The sequence below is a fragment of the Coregonus clupeaformis genome, chromosome 8 (assembly GCF_020615455.1).
Source record: "Coregonus clupeaformis isolate EN_2021a chromosome 8, ASM2061545v1, whole genome shotgun sequence".
Lineage (NCBI taxonomy): Eukaryota > Metazoa > Chordata > Actinopteri > Salmoniformes > Salmonidae > Coregonus > Coregonus clupeaformis.
The window spans coordinates 42809853-42836060 of NC_059199.1; the positions used below are offsets into that span (position 1 = coordinate 42809853).

At 45.9% G+C, this 26208-nt stretch overlaps 1 protein-coding gene across 1 annotated transcript in view; it reads left to right on the forward strand.

Annotated features, from left to right (window-relative positions):
* Positions 1-3416: 3416 nt before the first annotated feature.
* The window catches only part of LOC121572085 (calcium-binding mitochondrial carrier protein Aralar2-like), a 97874-nt gene continuing 75082 nt past the window's right edge, over positions 3417-26208 (forward strand). Inside the window, exons 1-5 of the mRNA XM_041883978.2 lie at positions 3417-3557; positions 4543-4590; positions 5044-5186; positions 16488-16603; positions 18953-19092. Of these exons, the coding sequence (XP_041739912.1) occupies positions 3546-3557; positions 4543-4590; positions 5044-5186; positions 16488-16603; positions 18953-19092 (459 nt within the window). The 5' untranslated portion in view covers positions 3417-3545. The remainder of the gene's footprint in view (positions 3558-4542; positions 4591-5043; positions 5187-16487; positions 16604-18952; positions 19093-26208) is intronic.

Genomic DNA, 26208 nt, shown 5'->3' on the forward strand with positions numbered 1-26208 from the left:
ATAAAATGGATTAAATACACATTTTTCCTCATCAATCTACACACAATACCCGTAATGACAAAGCGAAAACAGGTTTTTGAAATGTTTGCACATTTATTAAAAATACAAAACATAAATACCTTATTTACATAAGGTATTCAGACCCTTTGCTATGAGACTCGAAATTGAGCTCAGGTGCATCCTGTTTCTATTGATCATCCTTGAGATGTTTCTACAACTTGATTGGAGTCCACCTCTGGTAAATTCAATTGATTGGACATGATTTGGAAAGGCACACACCTGTCTATATAAGTTCCCACAGTTGACAGTGCATTTCAGAGCAGAAACCAAGCCATGAGGTCGAAGGAATTGTCCGTAGAGCTCCGAGACAGGATTGTGTTGAGGCACAGATCTGGGGAAGGGTACCAAAAAATGTTTGCAATATTGAAGGTCCCCAAGAACACAGTGGCCTCCATCATTCTTAAATGGAAGATGTTTGCAATCACCAAGACTCTTCCTAGAGCTGGCTGCCCGGCCAACCTGAGCAATCAGGAGAGAAGGGCCTTGGTCAGGGAGGTGACCAAGAACCTGATGGTCACTCTGACAGAGCTCCAGAGTTCCTCTGTGGAGATGGGAGAACCTTCCAGAAGGACAACCATCACTGCAGCACTCCACCAATCAGGCCTTTATGGTAGAGTGGCCAGACGGAAGCCACTCCTCGGTAAAAGGCACATCCGCTTGGAGTTTGCCAAAATGCACCTAAACGACCCTCAGACCATGAGAAACAAGATTCTCTGGTCTGATGAAACCAAGAGAACTCTTTGGCCTGAATGCCAAGCATCACGTCTGGAGGAAACCTGGCACCATCCCTACGGTGAAGCATGGTGGTGGCAGCATCATGCTGTGGGGATGTTTTTCAGAGGCAGGGACTGGGAGACTAGACAGGATCGAGGGAAAGATGAAAGGAGCAAAGTAGAGAGAGATCCTTGATGAAAACCTGCTCCAGAGCGCTCAGGACCTCAGACTGGGGCGAAGGTTCACCTTCTAACAGGACAACGACCCTAAGCATACAGCCAAGAGAATGCAGGAGTGGCTTCGGGACAAGTCTCTGAATGTCCTTGAGTGGCCCAGCCAGAGCCTGGACTTGAACACGATTGAACGTCTCTGGAGAGACCTGAAAATAGCTGTGCAGCGACATTCCCCACCCAACCTGACAGAGCTGAAGAGAATGGGAGAAACTCCCCAAACAGGTGTGCCAAGCTTGTAGTGTCATACACAAGAAGACTCAGGCTGTAATCGCTGCATTTTACATTTTACATTTTAGTCATTTAGCAGACGCTCTTAACCAGAGCGACTTACAGGAGCAATTAGGGTTAAGTGCCTTGCTCAGGGGCACATTAACGTCATTTAGCAGACGCTCTTAGCCAGAGCGACTCACAAATTGGTGCGTTCACCCTATAGCCAGTGGGATAACCACTTTACAATTTGGGGGGGGTTAGAAGGAATACTTTATCCTATCCCAGGTATTCCTTAAAGAGGTGGGGGTTTCAAATGTCTCCGGAAGGTGGTGAGTGACTCCGCTGTCCTGGCGTCGTGAGGGAGCTTGTTCCACCATTGGGGTGCCAGAGCAGCGAACAGTTTTGACTGGGCTGAGCGGGAGCTATGCTTCCGCAGAGGAAGGGAGCCAGCAGGCCAGAGGTGGATGAACGCAATGTCCTCGTTTGGGTGTAGGGACTGATCAGAGCCTGAAGGTACAGAGGTGCCGTTCCCCTCACTGCTCCATAGGCAAGCACCATGGTCTTGTAGCGGATGCGAGCTTCAACTGGAAGCCAGTGGAGTGTGCGGAGGAGGGGGTGACGTGAGAGAACTTGGGAAGGTTGAACACCAGACGGGCTGCGGCATTCTGGATGAGTTGTAGGGGTTTAATGGCACAGGCAGGGAGCCCAGCCAACAGCGAGTTGCAGTAGTCCAGACGGGAGATGACAAGTGCCTGGACCAGGACCTGCGCCGCTTCCTGTGTAAGGCAGGGTCGCACTCTCCGCTGCCAAAGGTGCTTCAACAAAGTACTGAGTAAAGGGTCTGAATACTTATGCAATTCTGTTATTTCAGTTTCTTATTTTTAATAAATGTGCAAACATTTATAAAAACCTGTTTTTGCTTTCTCATTATAGGGTACTGTGTGTAGATTGATGGGTGTGTGTGTGTGTGGGGGGGGGGGGGGGGATAACAATTTAATCAATTTTAGAATAAGGCTGTAAGGTAACAATATGTGGAAAAAGTCAAGGGTTCTCAATACTTTCCGAATGCACTCTATATGGGCTATGATGGGACCAGATTTTTTCTAATCAGGTCATGTGGTTTATTTTAAAAGAAAATGACAACAACTGCGATTGGACAATATAACTAACAGGGCTAGGTTTGCTTTATGCAGGGTTGCATTGTGTAGGCCTTTGCATCTGTAATTAAAAAGTTACTCACACAGTATGTCATTACTGTTGTGTTGATTGATGAATTACAGTAAATCATTTTGGATTGATAAAGTCTAGGTAGCCTAGCCACTCGAAGTTTGAATATAAACCAAAATTGATCACATTCACATTTTCTCTCAACAAAAATAAATAGGCCTATTTTAGGCTATAAATACATGTCGTAACGGCTTACTTTCCCCTGGCCGAGGAGATCAGAGCGGATAGGCTTCTCTAGGTTACCTGCAGCTGTGGTTGTTATCAGTAGGCTACAGTTGATCAGACTGAAGAACAGATTCATTGTGCATGAGTTGACAGATCATGAGGCAGATCAGTCTCAACTACAGTACTTTGTCCCCATTTTCAACGCTTTTGTGTCAATATTTTCTATCGAACCGAATGATATGCCAGCTTGCCACAAGCTGGCCGCCCTGCTGTGCTGATCTCTGCAACATGGATGGATGGTAATCGCCACATAATGCTACAAATGAAGAAACATACCCTATACTGTATGTATGTTCTACTATCTCGAAATGTGGAGTTAGTATCTCAAAATGTTGACTTAGTATCTCTACATTTTTCCGATAGTATCAATATATATATATATTTTTTGGGGTGGTGGGAATGGGCTTCCATACTTATTTTATCATTGTGGAGTGACACAATGATATGGATGTAACATGAATGTTTTTACATTCTTCACTCAATGGCAGCCAGGAAAGGTGCATAGGCATATTATCAAAAATGAATAGTTTTAGATGTTTAACTAAATGTATCAGGGCTTGTGTAGGCATAGGGCCAGTTGGTAATTAATTGGCAACACATTCCTCTAATACCTGTGTAGTAACAGTGTATTCACGAACAGTAATAGGATAGTTACATGATGATGATGCCAGACACTGACAACCTCAACCGGTTAACAGTTCCATACCACGCTACCGGTTCACCGCTCCATACCACGTGAACGCTTGAGGCGCCTTGAGCTCCTCTCTGCACCATCCGATAGCCTTGCGTGATTTCCATGGGAACGTCGTCAAGCAAAAGGAAATTACCGGGTTTGCTTGGTCAGAGTGGGCTTGGTTGGTTGACAGTAATCTTGCTATGGCTGCAAAGGTAAGCTCACCCTTATCAAGGAAAAAAACATTTTGTCAGTAGGTGAAATAGACAATGGCGGAATAGACAACGACACCTCTAAATGCACGGAAGACATTCTCACACACTGACTTCCTCCCCCATCTATTGATAGATGGCTAGCCAGCTAGCTACGAACGTTAGTTAGCCGGATAAGAGGATGTTCGAGGTTAACATTAGCCAGTGGCAATGACATTGGGGCTTTACAGTGAGGAGGACGGGACTACGGGGCAAGGTGGTAATGGGATACATCCTTTCCCTGTGATGCACTATGCGGAAGCCGGTTATCAGACCGACCTGTCACTGAAACCGGTGGTCTCTGTCTGTCCCATTCCCCACGTCTCGTGCCACCGGCTGATTAGCAAGCATGTCTTTGACTTGAAGCCGGCTGTAGCCTGGTAAGCTTTATAAGCTCAGTGCTGGTAACCTTGGTTAGCCTTATGCTACATGACGCTTCTCCCAATATACATACAGTAATATAGGCTACTATTGTTGCACGCGCCATTGGCGCCGCAGAGATTTCACATAATGTGACAATGTACCAAATTCTACAACATAAATTCGGCACGTGCCTTGTGTCATCATCTGCCTCGCGCCACTCTTTTGAATGAAGAAAGTGTTCCCTCCTCCAATTAACTGTAAACAGCTGAATCCCCTGTTAGTATGACCAGCCCATTTCATTAGATCATTGTATTTAAAAAGAGAGTAGGCCTAAAACTTACTTGTTGAATCCTAAACATGGTCTCACTTTTATTACAAAGTGGGGGAAGTATCTTACTGTAACAAGACATGTAGGCTAAGTAAACATTATTTTAATATGCCTATTAATAGAATTGTACATTAAAAAAGTGTATTATTATCAGGTTATTACCACAATATTGTGATGACAAGAGCTTGGTTGTTGATTATGTTGATGATAACTGTGGTCTTTGATGTCATTTCATGTCATTTCGTTTCATTTCTCCAGGGACAAAGGAGGGCAGACCCTACTGAGCTCAAAGCTATTTTCTTAAAGGTCAGTTGTGTAAAAAATACATTTGCCTACAGCTCACCAACATTGCCTTAGCACACTGTTTACAAGACTGGAAAGCCATTGCTAATAATGCATTAATTTGTGGCCTTCTTCTGGCTCAAGTCACCGAAACAAGAGTCAGTAGCACATTTATCGTTTTCCCCATTGAGGTCTGAGTCCTAACTTGAGAACCCTGCACACAATTCAAATTTCTACCGTTGACATCAATGCATGATTTATGCGAATGTTCTCGAGTTACGTGTGAATGATCTCAAGTTAGATGTCAGCCCAAAGGATTGAACATGTGTACAGTGTCTTCCTCAATCAGTAGATAATATATTAACAAATCAACGATGGGTTCTGTCTGTCTGTGTGTCTCTGTGTGTGTGTGTCTCTGTCTGCCTGTCTGTGTGTGTGTGTGTGTGTGTGCATGCGTATATGTGTTTGCCGTTGCAGTATGCCAGCATCCAGAAGAACGATGAGCACTACATGTCTCCGGAGGACTTTGTGACCCGGTTCCTCCACGCACACACTGACATCAGGCTGTCTGACGAGGCCACCTCACTCCTGGCTGGGGTGGTGGACCAGAAGAAAGATGGGTGGGTAGGCGATCAGGGCTCTTATCACAAAGCCTATCAGAGTAGGAGTGCTGATCTAGGATCAGTTTTGCCTTTTAAATCATAATGAATAGGAGACAATTTGTGAATACAGGCCCTGACCATGAAAACCCCAGGCATTAGGCCTAGTTATGACAAGGGCCTGGAGTATTTTGATAATTTGAAATTTCGGTTCATTTTCCAACACTCTAACCGCTAGGCTACCTGCCGTCCTTATAGCAAGGGCCCTAGAGGTTTTTGTATCAGTCACATGGTCAGGAAAATTGTAGAGCCCTAGGTATGAATTTAACATTGTGGAGAAAAACACAGGACAATAGGCCTTGTTTGAGTATTTTTATTCACCATTACTTGCATTAAACACATATATCTATATACAGTATATATACACTCACCGGCCAGTTTATTAGGTACACCATCTAGTACTGGGTCGGACCCCACTTTGCCTCCAGAACAGCCTGAATTCTTCGGGGCATGGATTCTACAAGTCTGACATTTTCCTCAGGGATGTTAGTCCATGCTGACACGATGGCATCACACAGTTGCTGCAGATTGGACGGCGGTTGACCACCGCCACTAGCCTGTACCATTGACACCAGGCAGGATGGGTCCATGGACTCAAGCTGCTTACGCCAAATCCTGACTCTGCCATCAGCATGACGCAACAGGATCCGGGATTTGTTGGACCAGGCAAGATTTATCCACTCCTCAATTGTCCAGTGTTGGTGATCGCGTGCCCACTGGAGCCGCTTCTTCTTGTTTTTAGCTGATAGGAGTGGAACCCATCCGTGACAAGGATCAACGAGTTGTGTGTTTCGAGATGACGTTCTGCACACCACTTGTTTTTAGCCCACAGGACTGCCGCTGACTGGATGTTTTTTGTTTGTCACACCATTCTCGGGAAACCCTAGATACTGTTGTGTGTGAAAAGCCCATTAGGGCGGCCGTTTCTGAGATACTGGATCCGGCGTGCCTGGCACCAACAATCATACCACGCTCAAAGTTGCTTAGGTCGCTTGTTTTGCCCATTCTAATGTTCAATCGAACAGTAACTGAATGCCTCGATGCCTGTCTGCCTGCTTTATATTGCAAGCCACGGCCACGTGACTCACTGTCTGTAGGAGCGAACCATAATAAACTGGCCACTGCATGTATATATCTGGCTCTGATCCTGTGTACTCCCCTAGCACTTATTTTCTAATGCGCAGGATGCCAGCCCAATAAACAATTAATAATGTTTTGCTTACCACTTATTCTATCACAAATTTATCTGATTTATTTTGTAGAAAAAAGAAAATCCTACAAATCCTCAAAGCCCATTTGTCAGGTGTTGTTCCCTTCCTTCTGTTGGTTGTTGCTAGCCTAATTCATCTCATCTTATCCCCTCCCCCTCCCCCCCCCCACCCCACCCCTATTTTTTACATTAATATGTATGTTTTTAATGATACATAATGAGGGGCAATAAAATGTTAGGGTAAGTCAAAAAGAAAAAGCGCGTTGCCACGGCAACCACCTGGGCTCCTGCAAAGAGCAGAGTGCATGCGGTCATGTTGCTCACATTATGAAGGCCTGCTTTAAAATGGAGTGGAGGCTGGCTGGCTGCACACATGCACTGTAATTGCCCATGCCATTCAGCACTCCTGCATTGTGTGGATTTGGGAGCCAGATAAATGGCGACGGCATCACTGCTATTAAGGGATAAATCTATTAGGAAACCATGGCTTGGTCTCTGTATCTAAACCTCATTTGGTGTGGTGGGGTGGTGGGGAGGGGATAGCAAATGACAAGGGAGCAGAAATGTCTGGTTTGATGGTTTGATCAAAGCCACGAAATCAGAGACCTTTGTTTGAATGCATCCATTTTGTTTACAGTTGACATCGTAGGTTAGTCGCCATGTATTTTGTTTTCACAAGTGATTATAATTTTTTCCCGTGAACCCTAAAAATATGTTATGATTTCCGTTAGATAATGAGATGGATGATTATGCCTAGCGCGGGAAGAGAGAACAGACAATGGGTGCGCGTGTCAACAACACCCCCTTTTATTTTAATAAAAAACAGAAATACATTGTTTTTGACAATAACCTGTTGAGTGAGCTCCCTGAAAGAAAATAAACGAAGAAAACAATCCACGTAGACTATTGTATTTTGAAATACTCCCTCTAGCATAAATTAGAGTCTTTTTCGGGATGTGCAGACTGCATAATTTTTTTTCTCGCTAATGCGTCTGCTGCTGTTTTTACCCCAGGTAGGATTCCATTTCACAGAGATAAGTCAGGGAGGGGTAATCGTTTTTTTCGGAGTAGAGGGGGTTTGGGTGTACGTAAACAGTGTAATGCATTTCTCTGCCTCCCTCTGTGACTGTGTAAATCAGGTGATACGCTCACTGACAGCCATCACAGTTTCTTATCTCTGCCTTGAAATCACTTTTCTCTCTTGTTATTCAGCCTCCCCAGACTTGGCTGGCTGAGATAGATATACTCCCTTTCTGTCTGTGTAGACATCCCTGCTGCTGTCTGAAAGATGTGTCAGAGATTTTTCCTCCCTCCCTCCCTCCTTACCTATCTCTCTCTCTCTCTCTCTCTCTCTCTCTCTCTCTCTCTCTCTCTCTCTCTCTCTCTCTCTCTCTCTCTCTCTCTCTCTCTCTCTCTCTCTCTCTCACTTTCTCTCTCTCTCTCTCTCTCTCTCTCTCTCTCTCTCTCTCTCTCACTTTCTCTCTCTCTCTCTCTCTCTCACTTTCTCTCTCTCTCTCTCTCTCTCTCTCTCTCTCTCTCTCTCTCTCTCTCTCTCTCTCTCTCTCTCTCTCTCTCTCTCTCTCTCTCTCTCTCTCTCTCTCTCTCTCTCTCTCTCTCTCTCTCTCTCTTTTTTGATGGAAAACTCTTCGAAGTGTGAAACCCCCTCCCTAGTCTCTTGGGGGTTAAAACTTTGTAAAGAGAGCATGCTGGGAAAATAGCAGTCCTCCCAGCCAGCCGTGTATTTTGGTGTGCCTGCTTGGAAAAACCCAAAGCATCCAGCCCACCAGCCGGACATCTAGCGAGACAGACAGCTGGACAGCCAGCCAGTCAGTCAGCCAGTCAGCTAGCCAGCAGTCACCTCTGGGTGGAAGGCTGTCAGTGACAATAGCAGGGACAGGGGATCATTGAAGGTGTCCTCTTACCCCTCTACTATCAGGGATAAAAGCTGTCGCTCTTGCCTAACACGGCCAAATGTTTATGCTGTAAACAGTGTTGTAGACCCTGGAAAGCTTTTATAGGAGCTGAAGATGACAATAGGAGCTGAAGATGACAAAAGACACACTCGAACAAAGACATCGACTTCGTACAGAGATACACTTTCAACCTTTGTTGACCTCTCACTCAGACTAAGAAAGGGCCACATGTACTGCATGATCATATTGACTGAATAGCTACTGATTTAAAATGAAAAACAATCCTCTGCATGTAGTATAGCATTAACTGCACACCTTTGGGATTTATATCTTACATTCCCCGGACATATACTGTAGTCTCATGTTTGTAAATGCATATGTTTTTGTGCACTGTTTACTCAGACAATGTACATGCCTAGAATCAATCTGGTCACATGCCATATTAGTTGATGGTGGGTAGATACTGTTGGTTGGTTTGGTCTGCATTACAAAGTGATGGCATCTCCTTTTTGGGGGTAGTTGTTTTCTAGTAGTCATAGCAATGCTAATCAACCATCATAATCCTCATCCTTGGTACATTCACCATAGTGTGTGTGATAACCCCTGAACCCTCTCACATCTCCCAAAGTCATCTTAATACCCCTGATAATCAACAGTGGTGTAAGTTGCAGTAAAATTGTCATAATCCATGTCTTGATAAATACTGAAATGTTCACCAACGTGATGCATATAAAAAATCATACTGCACTTCCCTAGTCATCCTATTTGAGGCATTTTAGGCAGTCTCTCTGTTCTCTCTCCTGCACTCCTCTGAAGTTTGTCTACAGTAACTCACGAAATGACCTTCTAAATTGGTCATTTTTAAGAGTTTTTATGTTTCTGCCTCAGAAAATGTTCATTTTCAACATTTAATATGGTTCCAGCCGCAAGAGCTGTACCCATATTAGCTTGTTGCAGCGCACTTTTGTGCCCCTCCACCCGCTCCCTACCAGCAGGCCCCTGTTTTAAAACCGCCAGCTAGCTAAATTAATAAAACAATTACTCTTTCCGATTTTTCTACACTGCAAGGCAGGCAGAGCAGAGCACACAAGCCTACAAGCCTACAGATTCCCAATGAATCCCTCTTTGAATTTCATCAGTAACAAAATTAATTAGAGTTGCCAGGAAAATGTAATCATCGCTCCCCTGGAAATTGAAATAGATTAGAGATGTGTGCTCAGGGAACTGCTCATTAGGACTGACCTCACATAATTATTGTATCCATTTGTGAAATTCATAATGGACTTGAGGCAACATTGAACCGCGCATGAATTAAAACTAGATTGTGCCATGGTCCCCAGGGGCTCCCATGGGAGTTCTAATGACTCTGTTGGTGTGTTTATCCTGTTTTTGTAGATGATGTATGGCCATTTGTAGTAATATCAGAAAGAAGTGAAATACAATGGTATTAATGACACATACAGTTGAAGTCGGAAGTTTACATACACTTAGGTTGGAGTCATTAAAACTCGTTTTTCAACCACTCCACAAATGTCTTGTTAACAAACTATAGTTTTAGCAAGTCGGTTAGGACATCTACTTTGTGCATGACACAAGTAATCTTTCCAACAATTGTTTACAAACAGATTATTTCACTTAATCACAATTCCAGTGGGTCAGAAGTTTACATACACTAAGTTGACTGTGCCTTTAAAATTCCAGAAAATGATGTCATAGCTTTAGAAGCTTCTGATAGGCTAATTTACATCATTTGAGTCAATTGGAAGTGTACCTGTGGATTTATTTCAAGGCCTACCTTCAAACTCAGTACCTCTTTGCTTGACATCATGGGAAAATCAAAAGAAATCAGCCAAGACCTCAGAAAAAATATTGTAGACCTCCTCAAGTCTGGTTCATCCTTGGGAACAATTTCCAAACGCCTGAAGGTACCACGTTCATCTGTACAAACAATAGTACGCAAGTATAAACACCATGGGACCACGCAGCCGTCATACCGCTCAGGAAGGAGAGGTGTTCTGTCTCCTAGAGATGAACGTACTTTGGTGCGAAAAGTGCAAATCAATCCCAGACCAACAGCAAAGGACCTTGTGAAGCTGCTGGAGGAAACAGGTACAAAAGTATCTATATCCACAGTAAAATGAGTCCTATATTGACATAACCTGAAAGGCCTCTCAGCAAGGAAGAAGCCACTGCTCCAAAACCGCCATAAAAAAGCCAGACTATGGTTTGCAACTGCACATGGGGACAAAGATCGTACTTTTTGGAGAAATGTCCTCTGGTCTGATGAAACAAAAATAGAACTGTTTGGCCATAATGACCATCGTTATGTTTGGAGGAAAAAGGGGGATGCTTGCAAGCTGTCACGCCCTGGCTCTGGGGACTATGTTATGTTGAGCCAGGGTGTGTGATTCTATGTTGGTATATCTATGTTGGCCTGAGTGACTCCCAATCAGAGGCAACGAGTGTCAGCTGGTTGTCTCTGATTGGGAGCCATATTTAACTGTCTGGCTTTTCACTTTGTGTTGTGGTTTCTTGTTCCGCGTTCGGTCATTGTCACTGAGGACTTCACGAGTCGTTTATTGTTTTGTTATTTCGTGTGTATGCTTTAATTAAATAAAGCAAGTATGTTCGCAACTAACGCTGCGCTTTGGTCCACTCCTTCATACGACGTTCGTGACAGAAGAAACCACCATAACAGGACCAAGCAGCGTGAAGAAGAGAGAGGATGGACTTGGGAGCAGTGGAGTAGGAGTCTCGACTGGGCCAAGCCAAGAGAAGAGGAGAAAGGTTGGACTTTGGAGCAGTGGGGTGAGAGTCTGGCGAGAACGATGGAGGCCTGGCCCACGGGGAGGAGAGACCCCCAGAAAATTTTTAGGGGGGGGGCTCACGACGTCGGGGCAGCAGGAGGCCGCGATAGAGCGGTCCAGCGGGTTGGCAGAAGAGGCCGCCAGGTTACGGGAGTCACTGGTCACCAGGGGGAAGGAGGTTGTAGAGGCACGGCGAGAGGTACTGGCGTGTGTTGCCAGTCCGGTCCGGCCTGTTCCTGATCCCCACGTAGGGCCAGTGGTGTGTGTTCCCAGTACGGTCCGGCCTGTTCCTGCCACTCCCACCAAGTCTGTGGTGCGCGTCGCCAGCCCAGTCCGGCCCATTCCTGCTCCCCGCACCAAGTCTGTGGTGCGTTTCGTCAGCCCTGTCCGGCCCGTTCCTGCTCTCCGCACCAAGTCTGTGGTGCGCGTCGTCAGCCCGGTCCGGCTCGTTCCTGCTCCCCGCACCAAGTCAGGGGTGCGCTTCGTCAGCCCGGTCCGGCCCATCCCTGCTCCCCGCGCCAAGGCAGTGGTGCGCTTCGTCAGCCCGGTCCGGCCCATTCCTTTACCCCGCACCAAGGCAGTGGTGCGCTTCGTCAGCCCGGCTCGGCCCGTTCCTGCTCCCCGCACCAAGTCAGTGGTGTGCTTCGTCAGCCCAGTCCAGCCTGTCCCTGCTCCACGCACCAAGTCAGTGGTGTGCGTCGTCAGCCCAGTCCGGCCTGTCCCTGCTCCACGCACCAAGCCTACGGTGTGCGTCGTCAGCCTGGTAAGGCCCGTTCCTCCTCCACGCACCAAGCCAGGGGTGCGCGTCGTCAGTCCAGCACAACCCGTGCCTGGGTCATGTCCGGAGCCGGATCCGCCGCCGAGGCGGAGTGCCCACCCGGTCCCTCCCCTGTTGTGGTTGTTTGGCGCGGTCGGAGTCCGCGCCTTTGGGGGGGGGTACTGTCACGCCCTGGCTCTGGGGACTATGTTATGTTGAGCCAGGGTGTGTGATTCTATGTTGGTATATCTATGTTGGCCTGAGTGACTCCCAATCAGAGGCAACGAGTGTCAGCTGGTTGTCTCTGATTGGGAGCCATATTTAACTGTCTGGCTTTTCACTTTGTGTTGTGGTTTCTTGTTCCGTGTTCGGTCATTGTCACTGAGGACTTCACGAGTCGTTTATTGTTTTGTTATTTCGTGTGTATGCTTTAATTAAATAAAGCAAGTATGTTCGCAACTAACGCTGCGCTTTGGTCCACTCCTTCATACGACGTTCGTGACACAAGCCGAAGAACAACATCCCAACCGTGAAGCACGGGCGTGTTAGCATCATGCTATGGGGGTGCTTTGCTGCAGTAGGGACTGGTGCACTTCACAAAATAGATGGCATCATGAGGAAGGAAAATTATGTGGATATATTGAAGCAACATCTCAAGACATCAGTCAGGAAGTTAAAGCTTGGTCGCAAATGGGTCTTCCAAATGGACAATGACCCCAAGCATACTTCCAAAGTTGTGGCAAAATGGCTTAAGGACAACAAAGTCAAGGTATTGGAGTGGCCATCACAAAGCCCTGACCTCAATCCTATAGAACATTTGTAGGCAGAACTGAAAAAGCGTGTGCGAGCAAGGAGGCCTACAAACCTGACTCAGTTACACCAGCTCTGTCAGGAGGAATTGGCCAAAATTCACCCAACTTATTGTGGAAAGCTTGTAGAAGGCTACCCGAAACGTTTGACCCAAGTTAAACAATTTAAAGGCAATGCAACCAAATACTAATTGAGTGTATGTAAACTTCTGACCCACTGGGAATGTGATGAAATAAATAAAAGCTGAAACAAATCATTCTCTCTACTATTATTGTCACAATCGTCGGGAACAGAGGACCAATGCGCAGCGTTATTTGCGAACATATTTATTAAATAAGATAACACGATCAAAAACAACAAAACGATAACGTGACGTCCTTAGATAAACACAACCTACTTGGAACAAGATCCCACAACCACTGTGGGAAAACAGCCTGTCTAAATGTGGTTCCCAATCAGAGACAACCAGCAACAGCTGACACTCGTTGCCTCTGATTGAGAACCACACTGGCCAACATAGAAATACTTAACCTAGAATGGAAAACACATGAAAACTCACACCCTGGCTCAACATACTAGAGTCCCCAGAGCCAGGGCGTGACAGTACCCCCCCCCAAAGGCGCGGACTCCGACCGCGCCAACCAAACACCACAGGGGAGGGACCGGGTGGGCACTCCGCCTTGGCGGCGGATCCGGCTCCGGGCATGATCCCCACTCCCTCTCTAACCCCCCAAAGTACCCCTGGTCCGGTCTGGCCCTGCTGGCCGGAGCTGGACTGAACACTGGTGGAGCGGATTGCTCTAGCTCCGGCGTGGAGCAGCTGACCGGTACCGGACCAGGCACCGGTGGAACAGGCACGGGCTGTGCCGGACTGACAACGCACACCATTGGCTTGGTGTGGGGAGCAGGAACAGGCCGAGCCGGGCTGGCGGCGTGCACCATAGGCCTGGTGCGGGGAGCAGGAGCGGGCCGGACCGGGCTGACGAGCGCACCACTGACTTGGTGCGGAGAGCAGGAATGGACCGGGCCGGGCTGGCGGCGCGCACCACTGACTTGGTGCGGGGAGCAGGAACAGGCCGGGCCGGGCTGGCGGCGCGCACCACAGGCTTGGTGCGGGAGCAGGAACAGGCCGGACCGGGCTGGCGACGCGCACCATAGGCTTGGTGCGGGGAGCAGGAACAGGCCGGACCGGGCTGACGAAGCGCACCATAGGCTTGGTGCGGGGAGCAGGAACAGGCCGGGCCGGGCTGGCGACGCGCACCATAGGCTTGGTGCGGGGAGCAGGAACAGGCCGGGCCGGGCTGGCGACGCGCACCATAGGCTTGGTGCGGGGAGCAGGAACAGGCCGGGCCGGGCTGACGACACGCACCACAGGCTCGATGCGAGGAACAGGAACAGGCCGGGCCGGGCTGGCGACGCGCACCATAGGCTTGGTGCGGGGAGCAGGAACAGGCCGGACCGGGCTGGCGACGCGCACCATAGGCTTGGTGCGGGGAGCAGGAACAGGCCGGACCGGGCTGACGGGCGCACCATAGGCTTGGTGCGGGAGCAGGAACAGGCCGGGCCGGGCTGGCGACGCGCACCATAGGCTTGGTGCGGGGAGCAGGAACAGGCCGGGCCGGGCTGGCGACGCGCACCATAGGCTTGGTGCGGGGAGCAGGAACAGGCCGGGCCGGGCTGGCGACGCGCACCATAGGCTTGGTGCGGGGAGCAGGAACAGGCCGGGCCGGGCTGACGACACGCACCACAGGCTCGATGCAAGGAACAGGAACAGGCCGGGCCGGGCTGGCGACGCGCACCATAGGCTTGGTGCGGGGAGCAGGAACAGGCCGGGCCGGGCTGACGACACGCACTACAGGCTCGATGCGAGGAACAGGAACAGGCCGGACCGTACTGGGGACACACACCACTGGCCCTACGCAGGGATCAGGAACGGGCCGGACCGGACTGGTAACACACCCCAGTACCTCCCGCCGTGCCTCTACACTTTCCCTCTCCTCTGTGACCAGTGGCCCCCTTAACCTGGCGGCCTCCTCTGCAAACCCGCTGGACCGCTCCATCGCGGCCTCCTGCTGCCCCGTCGTCCACGGCGTGAGCCCCCCCCTAAAAAATGTATGGGTGTCTCTCCTCCCCGTGGACCAAGCCAGACTCTTCCTCCACTGCTCCAAAGTCCAACCACTCTGCTCTTCATTTGGCTTGACCCAGTCGAGACTCTTCCTCCACTGCTCCCAAGTCCACCCTCTCTGCTCTTCACTAGGCTTGACCCAGTCGAGGTTGCCACGGAGATCCGCTAGCGATTCCCCTGGCGATGGCTCCTGGACACGCTGCTTGGTCCAGTTTTGGTGGGATCTTCTATCACGATCGTCGGGAACAGAGGACCAATGCGCAGCGTTATTTGCGAACATATTTATTAAATAAGATAACACGAACAAAAACAACAAAACGATAACGTGACGTCCTTAGATAAACACAACCTACTTGGAACAAGATCCCACAACCACTGTGGGAAAACAGCCTGTCTAAATGTGGTTCCCAATCAGAGACAACCAGCAACAGCTGACACTCGTTGCATCTGATTGAGAACCACACTGGCCAACATAGAAATACTTAACCTAGAATGGAAAACACATGAAAACTCACACCCTGGCTCAACATACTAGAGTCCCCAGAGCCAGGGCGTGACAATTATTCTGACATTTCACATTCTTAAAATAAAGTGGTGATCCTAACTGACCTAATACAGGGAATATTTACTAGGATTAAATGTCAGCAATTGTGAAAACCTGAGTTTAAATGTATTTGGCTAAGGTGTATGTAAACTTCCGACTTCAACTGTACCTGCTGTAGACTACACAACCAGAGAGAGAGAGAGAGAGAAAGATAGAGAGAGAAAGAAAGAGAAAGAGAGAGCGAAAGAGAAAGATAGAGAGAGAGGGAGAGAGAAAGATAGAAAGAGAGAAAGAGAGAAAGGGAGCGAGAAAGAGAGAGATAGAAAGAGAGAGAGAGAGAGAGAGAGAGAGAGAGAGAGAGACTTAGAGACCTCTAGTACATTTTTGGACATGGGCAAAAATGTAATTTTTGTCCTGAAATATAGGCAATACAGTAAAAGTGAAAGGATTTCCAAAGCTGTCTCAAAACTCCCTTCGTGCTTGTACACCTGTTTATAATGGTAGAGGGGGAAATGTAAAACTTCATATTAAATCATTTTTAGATGTGTAATGTTGCCCGTCAACGTTATAGCAGCCAACTCAGACTGGCACACAACACTGACATGAAGTCATACTCATTAAGTTTGACATTTCACTCAGCTGAGAAGTAGCCTACCTTAATTAAGATTTTCATAGATTGATAAGCTGTTCTGTTAATTGGTTTTGTCACCTTGGGTTGTAAATTGAAGTAAAGTCCTGTAAAATGTGTCCTAGTGATACTGATAGTCCTTCTCTGCTCTCATTGTGGAACAGGATATTATCTGGGTAGACTTTTACAGGATACCCTCACATTCAACTTTCTCTCTCTCTCTCTCGTTCTCTCGTTCTCTCTCTCTCTCTCTCTCTCTCTCTCTCTCTCTCTCTCTCTCTCTCTCTCTCTCTCTCTCTCTCTCTCTCTCTTGTTCTCTCGTTCTCTCTCTCTCTCATTCTCTCGTTCTCTCATTCTATCTCTCTCTCGTTCTCTCATTCTATCTCTCGCTCTCTCTCTCTCTCTCTCTCTCTCTCTCTCTCTCTCTCTCTCTCTCTCGCTCTCTCTCTTTCCCTTTCTCTCCTTCAGGTTGATCTCCTTCCAGGAGTTTGTGGCTTTTGAGTCGGTCCTGTGTGCTCCAGATGCTCTCTACATGGTCGCCTTCCTGCTGTTCGACAAGACGGGCAAAGGAGCAGCCACCTACGGTACGTAACCTTCCCTGTCTGATTTGATTGACAGCTCTATTTCAGCTCTAACCCTCTAACCCCCAGGTATGATTTGTGAAATATGAGAGACCTGTGAGACCTGTGATATGCAGGTGACCGCTGAAGTACAAAACAATGTGGACACTTATAGCTAGGATTCTAATATTTAAGTGAAGGAAGAATTCTTAAAGCAATTCTCAAGTACACTGTGAGGTATTTTATTTACTGAAAGTACATTTCATTGGACATTTTGTTATTTTGTTATTTTGGAAGAGGTTGATAAAAAAATATGTTTTGCTCTCTCAAAATGACCAAAAATTATATTGTCACACATAACCATCAGAGTCAATGACAGTAACCTTAGCCCCTATGAAGGTGACAGTGTAAGCACCCCTATGGAGATGACAGGATGACAGATATTGGTTTTGGAGGGGTGGAGGGGCAGAAGACATGTCTGTCTGTCGGAGAGGAGGGCAGTGTGTTTGTGATTGGCACCATTACCCAGAAGCCTCCGAGCCCAGAGGTGAGAAGAGGAGACATTTGTACATGTTGCTAATTTCACATTTCCCTAATTGATTTAAACAACCCTAATTTTGCCTTCTGTAGGTGTGCCACATTAGCACATTAGGACTGATTTGAATTGCAGCGCACATATCTTGGGCACAAACAGAGAGAAAGCAAATTCCATTCTAATTGTTGCTAGTCGGCAGGGAGTAAGATCATTGTGGTTGATTATATATGCACATATGTTAATTTTCATATTTAAAAAGCTCAATTAGACTATTTATCTGTGATGTGGTGTATCTGGTTTGGTAATTCAAAGGTCTGTTGTTTTTCTGCCTTCTGAAAGGTTAATGAATATAGCCTACCCGAACGCTGCCGCGGCTACGCTAGGAGACGCAACAAGAAGTAGAACATTACACTGCTGTCTATACCTCATGTTCTGCTACCATTTTAACTTGTGATTGAGATTATGCTCTTGTCAAAGTCACTTTATTGTGATCCATTACATAATTTTCTCTTTTCACTTTCTTTGCTTTTTCATTAGATTAAATGGCCTTCTCCATCTCAACCAAAATAACAAGTCGCTCCTTTATAACGTATTAAAAGCATTAATTGCTGCGGCTTAGCTGCATTAAAGACAGTTTGTTTTTCCACATAAATGGCTTGTTCTGATTTCTTTTTTATTTTCATTACATTTTTGTATGGTCTTTTCTTGTTTGTTAATAACCTGTGTAATTTATATTAAGTGAACGCGGAAAAACATATATTTTTACATGAAGGGATGAATGCACTGTTATTTCTTAGTGTTTCATAAAAATACATCCATAATTTGGTGGAATAGAGTTAATAAAACCGTGACATGAAATGCATGTTAAAACATGAATGTACTTCACCCAAAGAGATACAAATAAAAAAAAAGGTTGCCTGAGTGTTGACAGGTCCATAAATGCTGATAATATAAACAGCAGGTCTGGAATGGGGAATGGCACTGCAGTGTTGCACTGTCGAGTAAATGCAGTATTTTTATTGCCTCATTAAAGTGTAAAACCTGCTCGAGCTGTCTTGTTCCAAAAGGTAGGGCCTGACTGGGGGGAAAATCGCACTCCATATTTCTAGTGTGCGTCACAAATGGCACAACTATTCCAGTCACAAATGGCACAACTATTCCATATATAGTGCACTACTTTAGACTGCTCTATGTAAGGAATAGGGTGCAATTTGGGCCGCATCCCCTCTCTCATTTCTCTTTAAGTTATTCATTCCCCTCCTCTTAGTTACACTGATACATACTAGCAGGTTTGAAACACGTTTTTGGTTTTGTGGCATAATAAGAAACAGGTTCCTCTCTCGTGTGACTATCTGTTTGTTTTGTTTTCTCTGCTAAGGCTGTAATCATTTGGGCTGGTGTTCAATGTCTCCCACCTCCATTACCTCTACTGGCTGAGACTCTTCCAGAATTATAAAAGCGTGTAATCACATAGCTTCACGTATTTTATAGCTATAGTAGGCCTACAGTACTGTCTAATGCTTCCATCAGATGTCAATCCATCATTATTGTTCAGACCTATGGCTTCAGGGACCTGTAACTTCTATCATAATTAACACTTACTTTTCTAATATGAAATCTCTTAAAAAACTGGTCAATGATCATTCCTATGACTTGATACAAAATAATACATTTTGACATAATAGACATCATTGTCCGCCATCTCTGCAAGTAACCAAGTCTTGTGAAGCAATGCTACTGCTAACCAGCCATCTACAGTAGTCTGTTTGTCAACAGTGTCTGAATGAAAACGGGACTGATTTCATTAAAGGTGCTCGTCTCGTCTTGTCTCTCCTCAGAGGACGTGAATCAGGTCTTCAGCCAAACCACCAACCATCAGCACATCCCCTTTAACTGGGACTCTGAGTTCATGCGGCTGCACTTCGGCAAGGAGAGGACCAAGCACCTCAGCTATGGAGAGTTCACCCAGTTCCTCCTGGTGGGTTGAAATTCTCTATATCACCTTGACTGTCTCTCTCGCTCTCTCGCTTTCTTTCTTTCTCTTTCTCTTTCGCTTGCAATCTCTCTCTCTCTCTCTCTCTCTCTCTCTCTCTCTCGCTCTCTCTCTTTCTGTCTGAGCAAATTCTTTGTCCACGTCAATGTGTCTCTCTGTCAGTCAGATGTCCGTTTAAATGTGTCTCCCTCTTTCTCTCTGTCAGTTTTTCTATCTCGCTCTCAATTTCATCCTCTCCATTTGTGTCCGACTTGATCTATTTGTCTGTCAAGTCTTTTTCATTTTGCCTTCAGACCCTGCATATTCATTATTGTATGGAATTTTCATTTGACAAAGTCAATGAAACCACATCAGTCTTCATGTTAGATCTTTACTATAACTTGCTTGTCTGTATTCAGACTGTGTGTGATGCCCATGGTGTGTGTGTCTGTATTCAGTGTGTGGGATGCCCATGGTGTGTGTCTGTATTCAGTGTGTGTGATGCCCATGGTGTGTGTCTGTATTCAGTGTGTGTGATGCCCATGGTGTGTGTCTGTATTCAGTGTGTGGGATGCCCATGGTGTGTGTCTGTATTCAGTGTGTGGGATGCCCATGGTGTGTGTCTGTATTCAGTGTGTGGGATGCCAATCCAGCCTTGGCCTGAAACACACAGTCTTAGGTTCCTCTACTTGGTCTTGTTTCCCCAACACAGCTCGCCATATTAACCTGATTCTATTTGGTCCTGTTTTCCCAACACAGCTCGCCATATTAACCTGATTCTATTTGGTCTTGTTTCCCCAACACAGCTCGCCATATTAACCTGATTCTATTTGGTCTTGTTTCCCCAACACAGCTCGCCATATTAACCTGATTCTATTTGGTCCTGTTTCCCCAACACAGCTCGCCATATTAACCTGATTCTATTTGGTCCTGTTTTCCCAACACAGCTCGCCATATTAACCTGATTCTATTTGGTCTTGTTTCCCCAACACAGCTCGCCATATTAACCTGATTCTATTTGGTCTTGTTTCCCCAACACAGCTCGCCATATTAACCTGATTCTATTTGGTCCTGTTTCCCCAACACAGCTCGCCATATTAACCTGATTCTATTTGGTCCTGTTGCCCCAACACAGCTCGCCATATTAACCTGATTCTATTTGGTCTTGTTTCCCCAACACAGCTCGCCATATTAACCTGATTCTATTTGGTCCTGTTTTCCCAACACAGCTCGCCATATTAACCTGATTCTATTTGGTCCTGTTGCCCCAACACAGCTCGCCATATTAACCTGATTATATTTGGTCCTGTTGCCCCAACACAGCTCGCCATATTAACCTGATTCTATTTGGTCCTGTTGCCCCAACACAGCTCGCCATATTAACCTGATTCTATTTGGTCCTGTTGCCCCAACACAGCTCACCATATTAACCTGATTAGTCATCAATGAAACACTGAGGGTATATTTTAGAACACGCTGGCATTTGTTTTCCATAACAGTTATGTGACGTAACCACCAACATAGACCTACTCCACCTATACCCTCCTATCCAAAACAGGTAGCCATTTTCTCCTCCACAGTATCATCCGTGCTGCTGCTGCTGCCGCATTCCTTCTGTATTTGTGGTGTGCGAGCCATTTTCCAATATGATGTCTAGACGTGAAATCAGGGGAGAGGGAGAGTGGGGGGGTCGGCCATGCCAAGTTTTCATCTACACTCACTATATCTGAATGAGCTTTCTATGTTACACTTAACTTGGACCAGATGGGTTACACACTGTGAAGAACACACTGATATTGTGTAAGTGTGTGTCTGTAGCCTGTGTGTGTGTGTGTGTGTGTGTGTGTGTGTGTGTGTGTGTGTGTGTGTGTGTGTGTGTGTGTGTGTGTGTGTGTGTGTGTGTGTGTGTGTGTGTGTGTGAGTTGCTGCCAGTAGAGAATGTATTTTGCATTCAGGGCTTGCCCAGTTCGACTCCAGTGGTTTCCAATACTTCATTCCAGGAGTACAGCAGTAATGGTCATAGCTCAACTATGAAATACACATTTCCTATTTCACTCACTTCATTTAGTCAATTTGCCCCAATTTTATAGCTGTTGATTCATGTCATAATAACTGAGTCAGAAAGGTCATTTTTCCTGTGGTCATTATTTAATTCAGGGCTTGTGATTGAAGTGTTTTCTCAGTAGTAGAGGAGAAAAGCGTTGTTATGAACACACTGAGACCTCAGTGAAGATCTTTAAGACTTAAAAAAACGATTATTTCATATTATTCAATTATTTGAATACACTACTATTTGAAAATACTATAAATTCTGTTCCTACTTGTGTTGTGAATGGTAAAGATAATACAGATGTAAGTAATGTATCTCACAGTTAAGCAGTGTAAATGTGTAATATGCTTATCATACAACACATACACTATGTCAATAATTAGGTTATTTTTCAGTGGTTTTCTCTGTGGGGTTTCTCATCCTTATACTTTGTGTTTACATGTGTGTTTTATTCATCCATAATGATGACGAGCCAGATTCAAACAAGATGGGATTATTCTGGAAAACGTTGGCGCTGCAAAAATCTCATAAGGGCTCTCTCGCCAATTACTGTCACGGTGGAAGCCGGAGATTCTCCCAAATTACGTAACGTGCTTCTCAAATGCCACCCTATTCCATAAATACCGCATAGGGCTCGGGTCAAAAGTAGTGCACTATATAGGGTGTAGAGTGCGATTTGGGATGCAGACATTTTTTTACCCTCTTGTGTCGTGGATGACCACCAAGGGCTGAGTGACTTCACATTGTTGTGTACATAGCGTGGTTTGGTGATATATGCCATGCGTAGAGGTGGCACATGGTAGCCAATAGCTATGTCAGATGGGCTGGCTGGCACCAATTTATAGGTCTATGGCTGGCACACTGAACATGGATGGAGGCCATTAAAGTGGCTATGTTTTGTTATGTTATGTCTGAGCTTTTTAAAGATACAGTCTAGGATCTGGGTTGATATTTACATACGTAGCTGAATTAAATCTGAATCCCAGACTGTAGCTTTAAGGGTCAGTAATGACTTTAAACTGGTTTGTTTTGATGGGAACCAGAGGGAACAGCTAGAGAGAATCTGTACAGTATTTCTCCTGCAGGTATTCCATTGTTTAAAGACCTTAAACAGCGGGAAAGACGCCAACGCCTCTCGTATTGAAACCCAAAACAGAGGTGGCTCGTCAAATGTTTTTTATTCCATCCAATCCAGAGACAATTAAAGTAACTGTAAATGTCGTGGTAGTCTGGGTATTGGTCGTCAGAGGCTAAGCTGTCCTCCTGAAATGAAAACCATGTCTCTAAAACACTCACAGTTGTAATAAGTTACGTTTTAACAGGCTAAAACCGTAAACTGCTAGATTCTGGGCCGCAATTGTTCTGTTGTTCCATGTGGTTGTGGCAGGCAGCTCCTGACTCTACTCAGTTTTGTCTTGATCCAGTCTCTGTAGCTCAGGGATATTCTTCCCTCCCTTCTCTTGTTTTGACTATACCGCTCTCTATACCCCCCCCACCATATATGTTTGTGTATTTTGACTTATGTTTATTTGCGATATGTTCCTTTGGATGGCTTCAATTTTGGACCTCCTCAGTACATTTACTATAACCTCCCCTAATTATGATTTTCCTAACTGATCGTTGTATGGTGGTAGGTAGCTGACGAGCTCATATGCAGAAAGTGTTTGTTCCTGACACCCTGCTCTAACAGAAACCTGTTTTGCGGATCACACCTCTTTTGGGAGAAATGTCAATAGTTATTCTGCCCCTTTCTATTTAGCTTTATGTAGGTGTCAATCTCCTGAAGCTGTTGTCTGGGGTTGGTGAGCGTAGCCGGGGGCCTGTTACGTTATCAGCTACTAAATGTCAGTCACTCAGACTTAGACACAGGAATACATGCTCACAGGTTTTGAAAGGCAGTACTTTTAGAATATTGTGTTGCAGGCTATTCTTATTATAAAGAATGGTAGAGAGGAAGTCCCAAAATCCATATCAATGTAATATTCAATAGCTCTAATTGACTCTAATAAAGTCAGTAAGTAGCATATGGATATTGTAGTTTTACAGTTGTTTGAATTTTGGTATTTGCAGTATGATCCCTGACGAAGCGGTATTGTGTTTGAGGTTTGTTTACAGGGTGTCTCACCAGACGTGTGGTCACAGGTAGTGATAATGGCTTTTAATTTCAAAGCCCCACAGGAGTCTTCCCATGAGCCTGTCTGTTGTCTCTGCGGTCCACAGAGGAGGAAGCTGCCGTGCCGTGTGTGTAAATTTGTGTGTTGTGAAATAGTGACCACTTAGGTGATTAGCCAGTCAGTTTGTGTGTGTGTGGTGTGTATCCCCTGGAGTGCCTTAATGGGGATTTGGGCTGGTGAGAGAAACAAAAGTGATGCCCCACAGCAGCAGCTTTTGGAGAGAGGAGAGGAGAGGAGAGGAGAGGAGAGGAGAGGAGAGGAGAGGAGAGGAGAGGAGAGGAGAGGAGAGGAGAGGGCAAATGACTGCAGCGTCACCAAACGCTGGCCCCCTGTAACTGAGAGCGGAAAATGGTGCCAGGGGGCTTATCAACGGCAATCCTGCTTCTCCGAGCGTGTGTGTTTGTAGATACACCCTCATCTGTCTCTGTGTGATTTAAAGGGTATCTATGTGATTTAAAGGGTATCTATGTGATTTAAAGGGTATCTATGTGATTTAAAGTGTATTTGTGTGATTTAAAGGGTATCTGTGTGATTTAAAGAGTATCTACACCTGTCTATGTGTGATTTAAAGGGTATCTACAGTGGATTTAAAAAATAATAATCCTCAGCAATCTACACACAATATCCCATAATGACAAAGCGAAAACAGGTTTTTAGAAATGTTTGCAAATGTATTACAAATAAAAACAGAAATACCTTATTTAGATAAGTATTCAGACCCTTTGCTATGAAACTCGAAATTGAGCTCAGGTGCATCCTGTTTCCATTGATCATTCTTGAGATGTTTCTACAACTTGATTGGAGTCCACCTGTGGTAAATTCAATTGATTGGACATGATTTGGAAAGGCACACACCTGTCTATATAAAGTCCCACAGTTGACAGTGCATGGCAGAGTAGAAACCAAGCCATGAGGTCGAAGGAATTGTCCGTAGTGCTCCGAGACAGGATTGTGTCGAGGCACAGATCTGGGGAAGGGTACCAACACATTTATGCAGCATTGAAGGTCCCCAAGAACACAGTGGCCTCCATCATTCTTAAATGGAAGAAGTTTGGAACCACCAAGACTCTTCGTAGAGCTGGCCACCCGGCCAAACTGAGCAATCGGGGGAGAAGTGCCTTGGTCAGGGAGGTGACCAAGAACCCGATGGTCACTCTGACAAAGTTCTAGAGTTCCTCTGTGGAGATGGGAGAACCTTCCAGAAGGACAACCATTTCTGCAGCACTCCACCAATCAGGCCTTTATGGTAGAGTGGCCAGATGGAAGCCACTCCTCAGTAAAAGGCACATGACAGCCCGCTTGGAGTTTGCCAAAAGGCATCTAAAGACTCTCAGACCATGAGAAACAAGATTCTCTGGTCTGATAAAACCAAGATTGAACTCTTTGGCCTGAATGCCAAGTGTTACGTCTGGAGGAAAACTGGCACCATCCCTACGGTGAAGCATTGTGGTGGCAGCATCATGCTGTGGGGATGTTTTTCAGCGGCAGGGACTGGGAGACTAGTCAGGATCGAGGCAAAGATGAACGGAGCAAAGTTCAGCGAGATCCTTGATGAAAACCTGCTCCAGAGCGCTCAGGACCTCAGACTGGGGTTCACCTTCCAACAGGACAACAACCCTAGGCACACAGCCAAGACAACGTAGGATTGGCTTCGGGACAAGTCTCTGAATGTCCTTGAGTGGCCCAGCCAGAGCCCGGACTTGAACCCGATCGAACATCTCTGGAGAGACCTGAAAATAGCTGTGCAGCAACACTCCCCATCCAACCTGACAGAGCTTGAGAGGATCTGCAGAGAATAATGGGAGAAACTCCCGAAATACAGGTGTGCCAAGATTGTAGCGTCATACCCTAGAAGACTTGATGCTGTAATCGCTGCCAAAGGTGCTTCAACAAAGTTCCAAGTAAATGTGTGTTTTAAATAAATTAGCAAACATTTCTAGAAACCTGTTTTTGCTTTGTCATTATGGGGTATTACAGTGAGGGAAAAAAGTATTTGATCCCAGGCTGATTTTGTACGTTTGCCCACTGACAAAGACATGATCAGTCTATAATTTTAATGGTAGGTTTATTTGAACAGTGAGAGACAGAATAACAACAACAAAATCCAGAAAAACGCATGTCAAAAATGTTATATATTGATTTGCATTTTAATGAGGGAAATAAGTATTTGACCCCTCTGCAAAACATGACTTACTACTTGGTGGCAAAACCCTTGTTGGCAGTCACAGAGGTCAGACGTTTCTTGTAGTTGGCCACCAGGTTTGCACACATCTCAGGAGGGATTTTGTCCCACTCCTCTTTGCAGATCTTCTCCAAGTCATTAAGGTTTTGAGCCTGACGTTTGGCAACTGTCACGCCCTGATTCTGAGGACTCTTATTTGTTGAGTCAGGGTGTGATTTTTCTTGTTGTGTATATTCATTGTGGTTATGTTCTATGTTGGATTTTCTATGTTTTAGATCTAGAATGTGTAGATCTATGTTGGCCGGGGTGGTTCCCAATCAGAGGCAGCTGTAGCTCGTTGTCTCTGATTGGGGACCATACTTAGGCAGCCTTTTGGCACCTGTTAGTTGTGGGATCTTGTTCCGTGTTATGGTATGTTTGTGTGCTACCTTGGACTTCACGTTTCGTTTGTTGTTTTTGTCGTGTGTTTATTCGTTTAAATAAACATGTATGCTTATCACGCTGCGCCTTGGTCCGTCCAGTCTATAAACGAGCGTGACAGAAGATCCCACCAAACGAGGACCAAGCAGCGTGTCCAGGAGCAGACAACCTGGACATGGGAGGAGATCCTGGAAGGAAAGGGTTCCTGGACATGGGAGGAGATTCATGCCGGGATGGATCGCCGTCCTTGGGAGGAGACAGTGGAGGCGCGGTATAGAGAGGAGCAGCGGCAACGC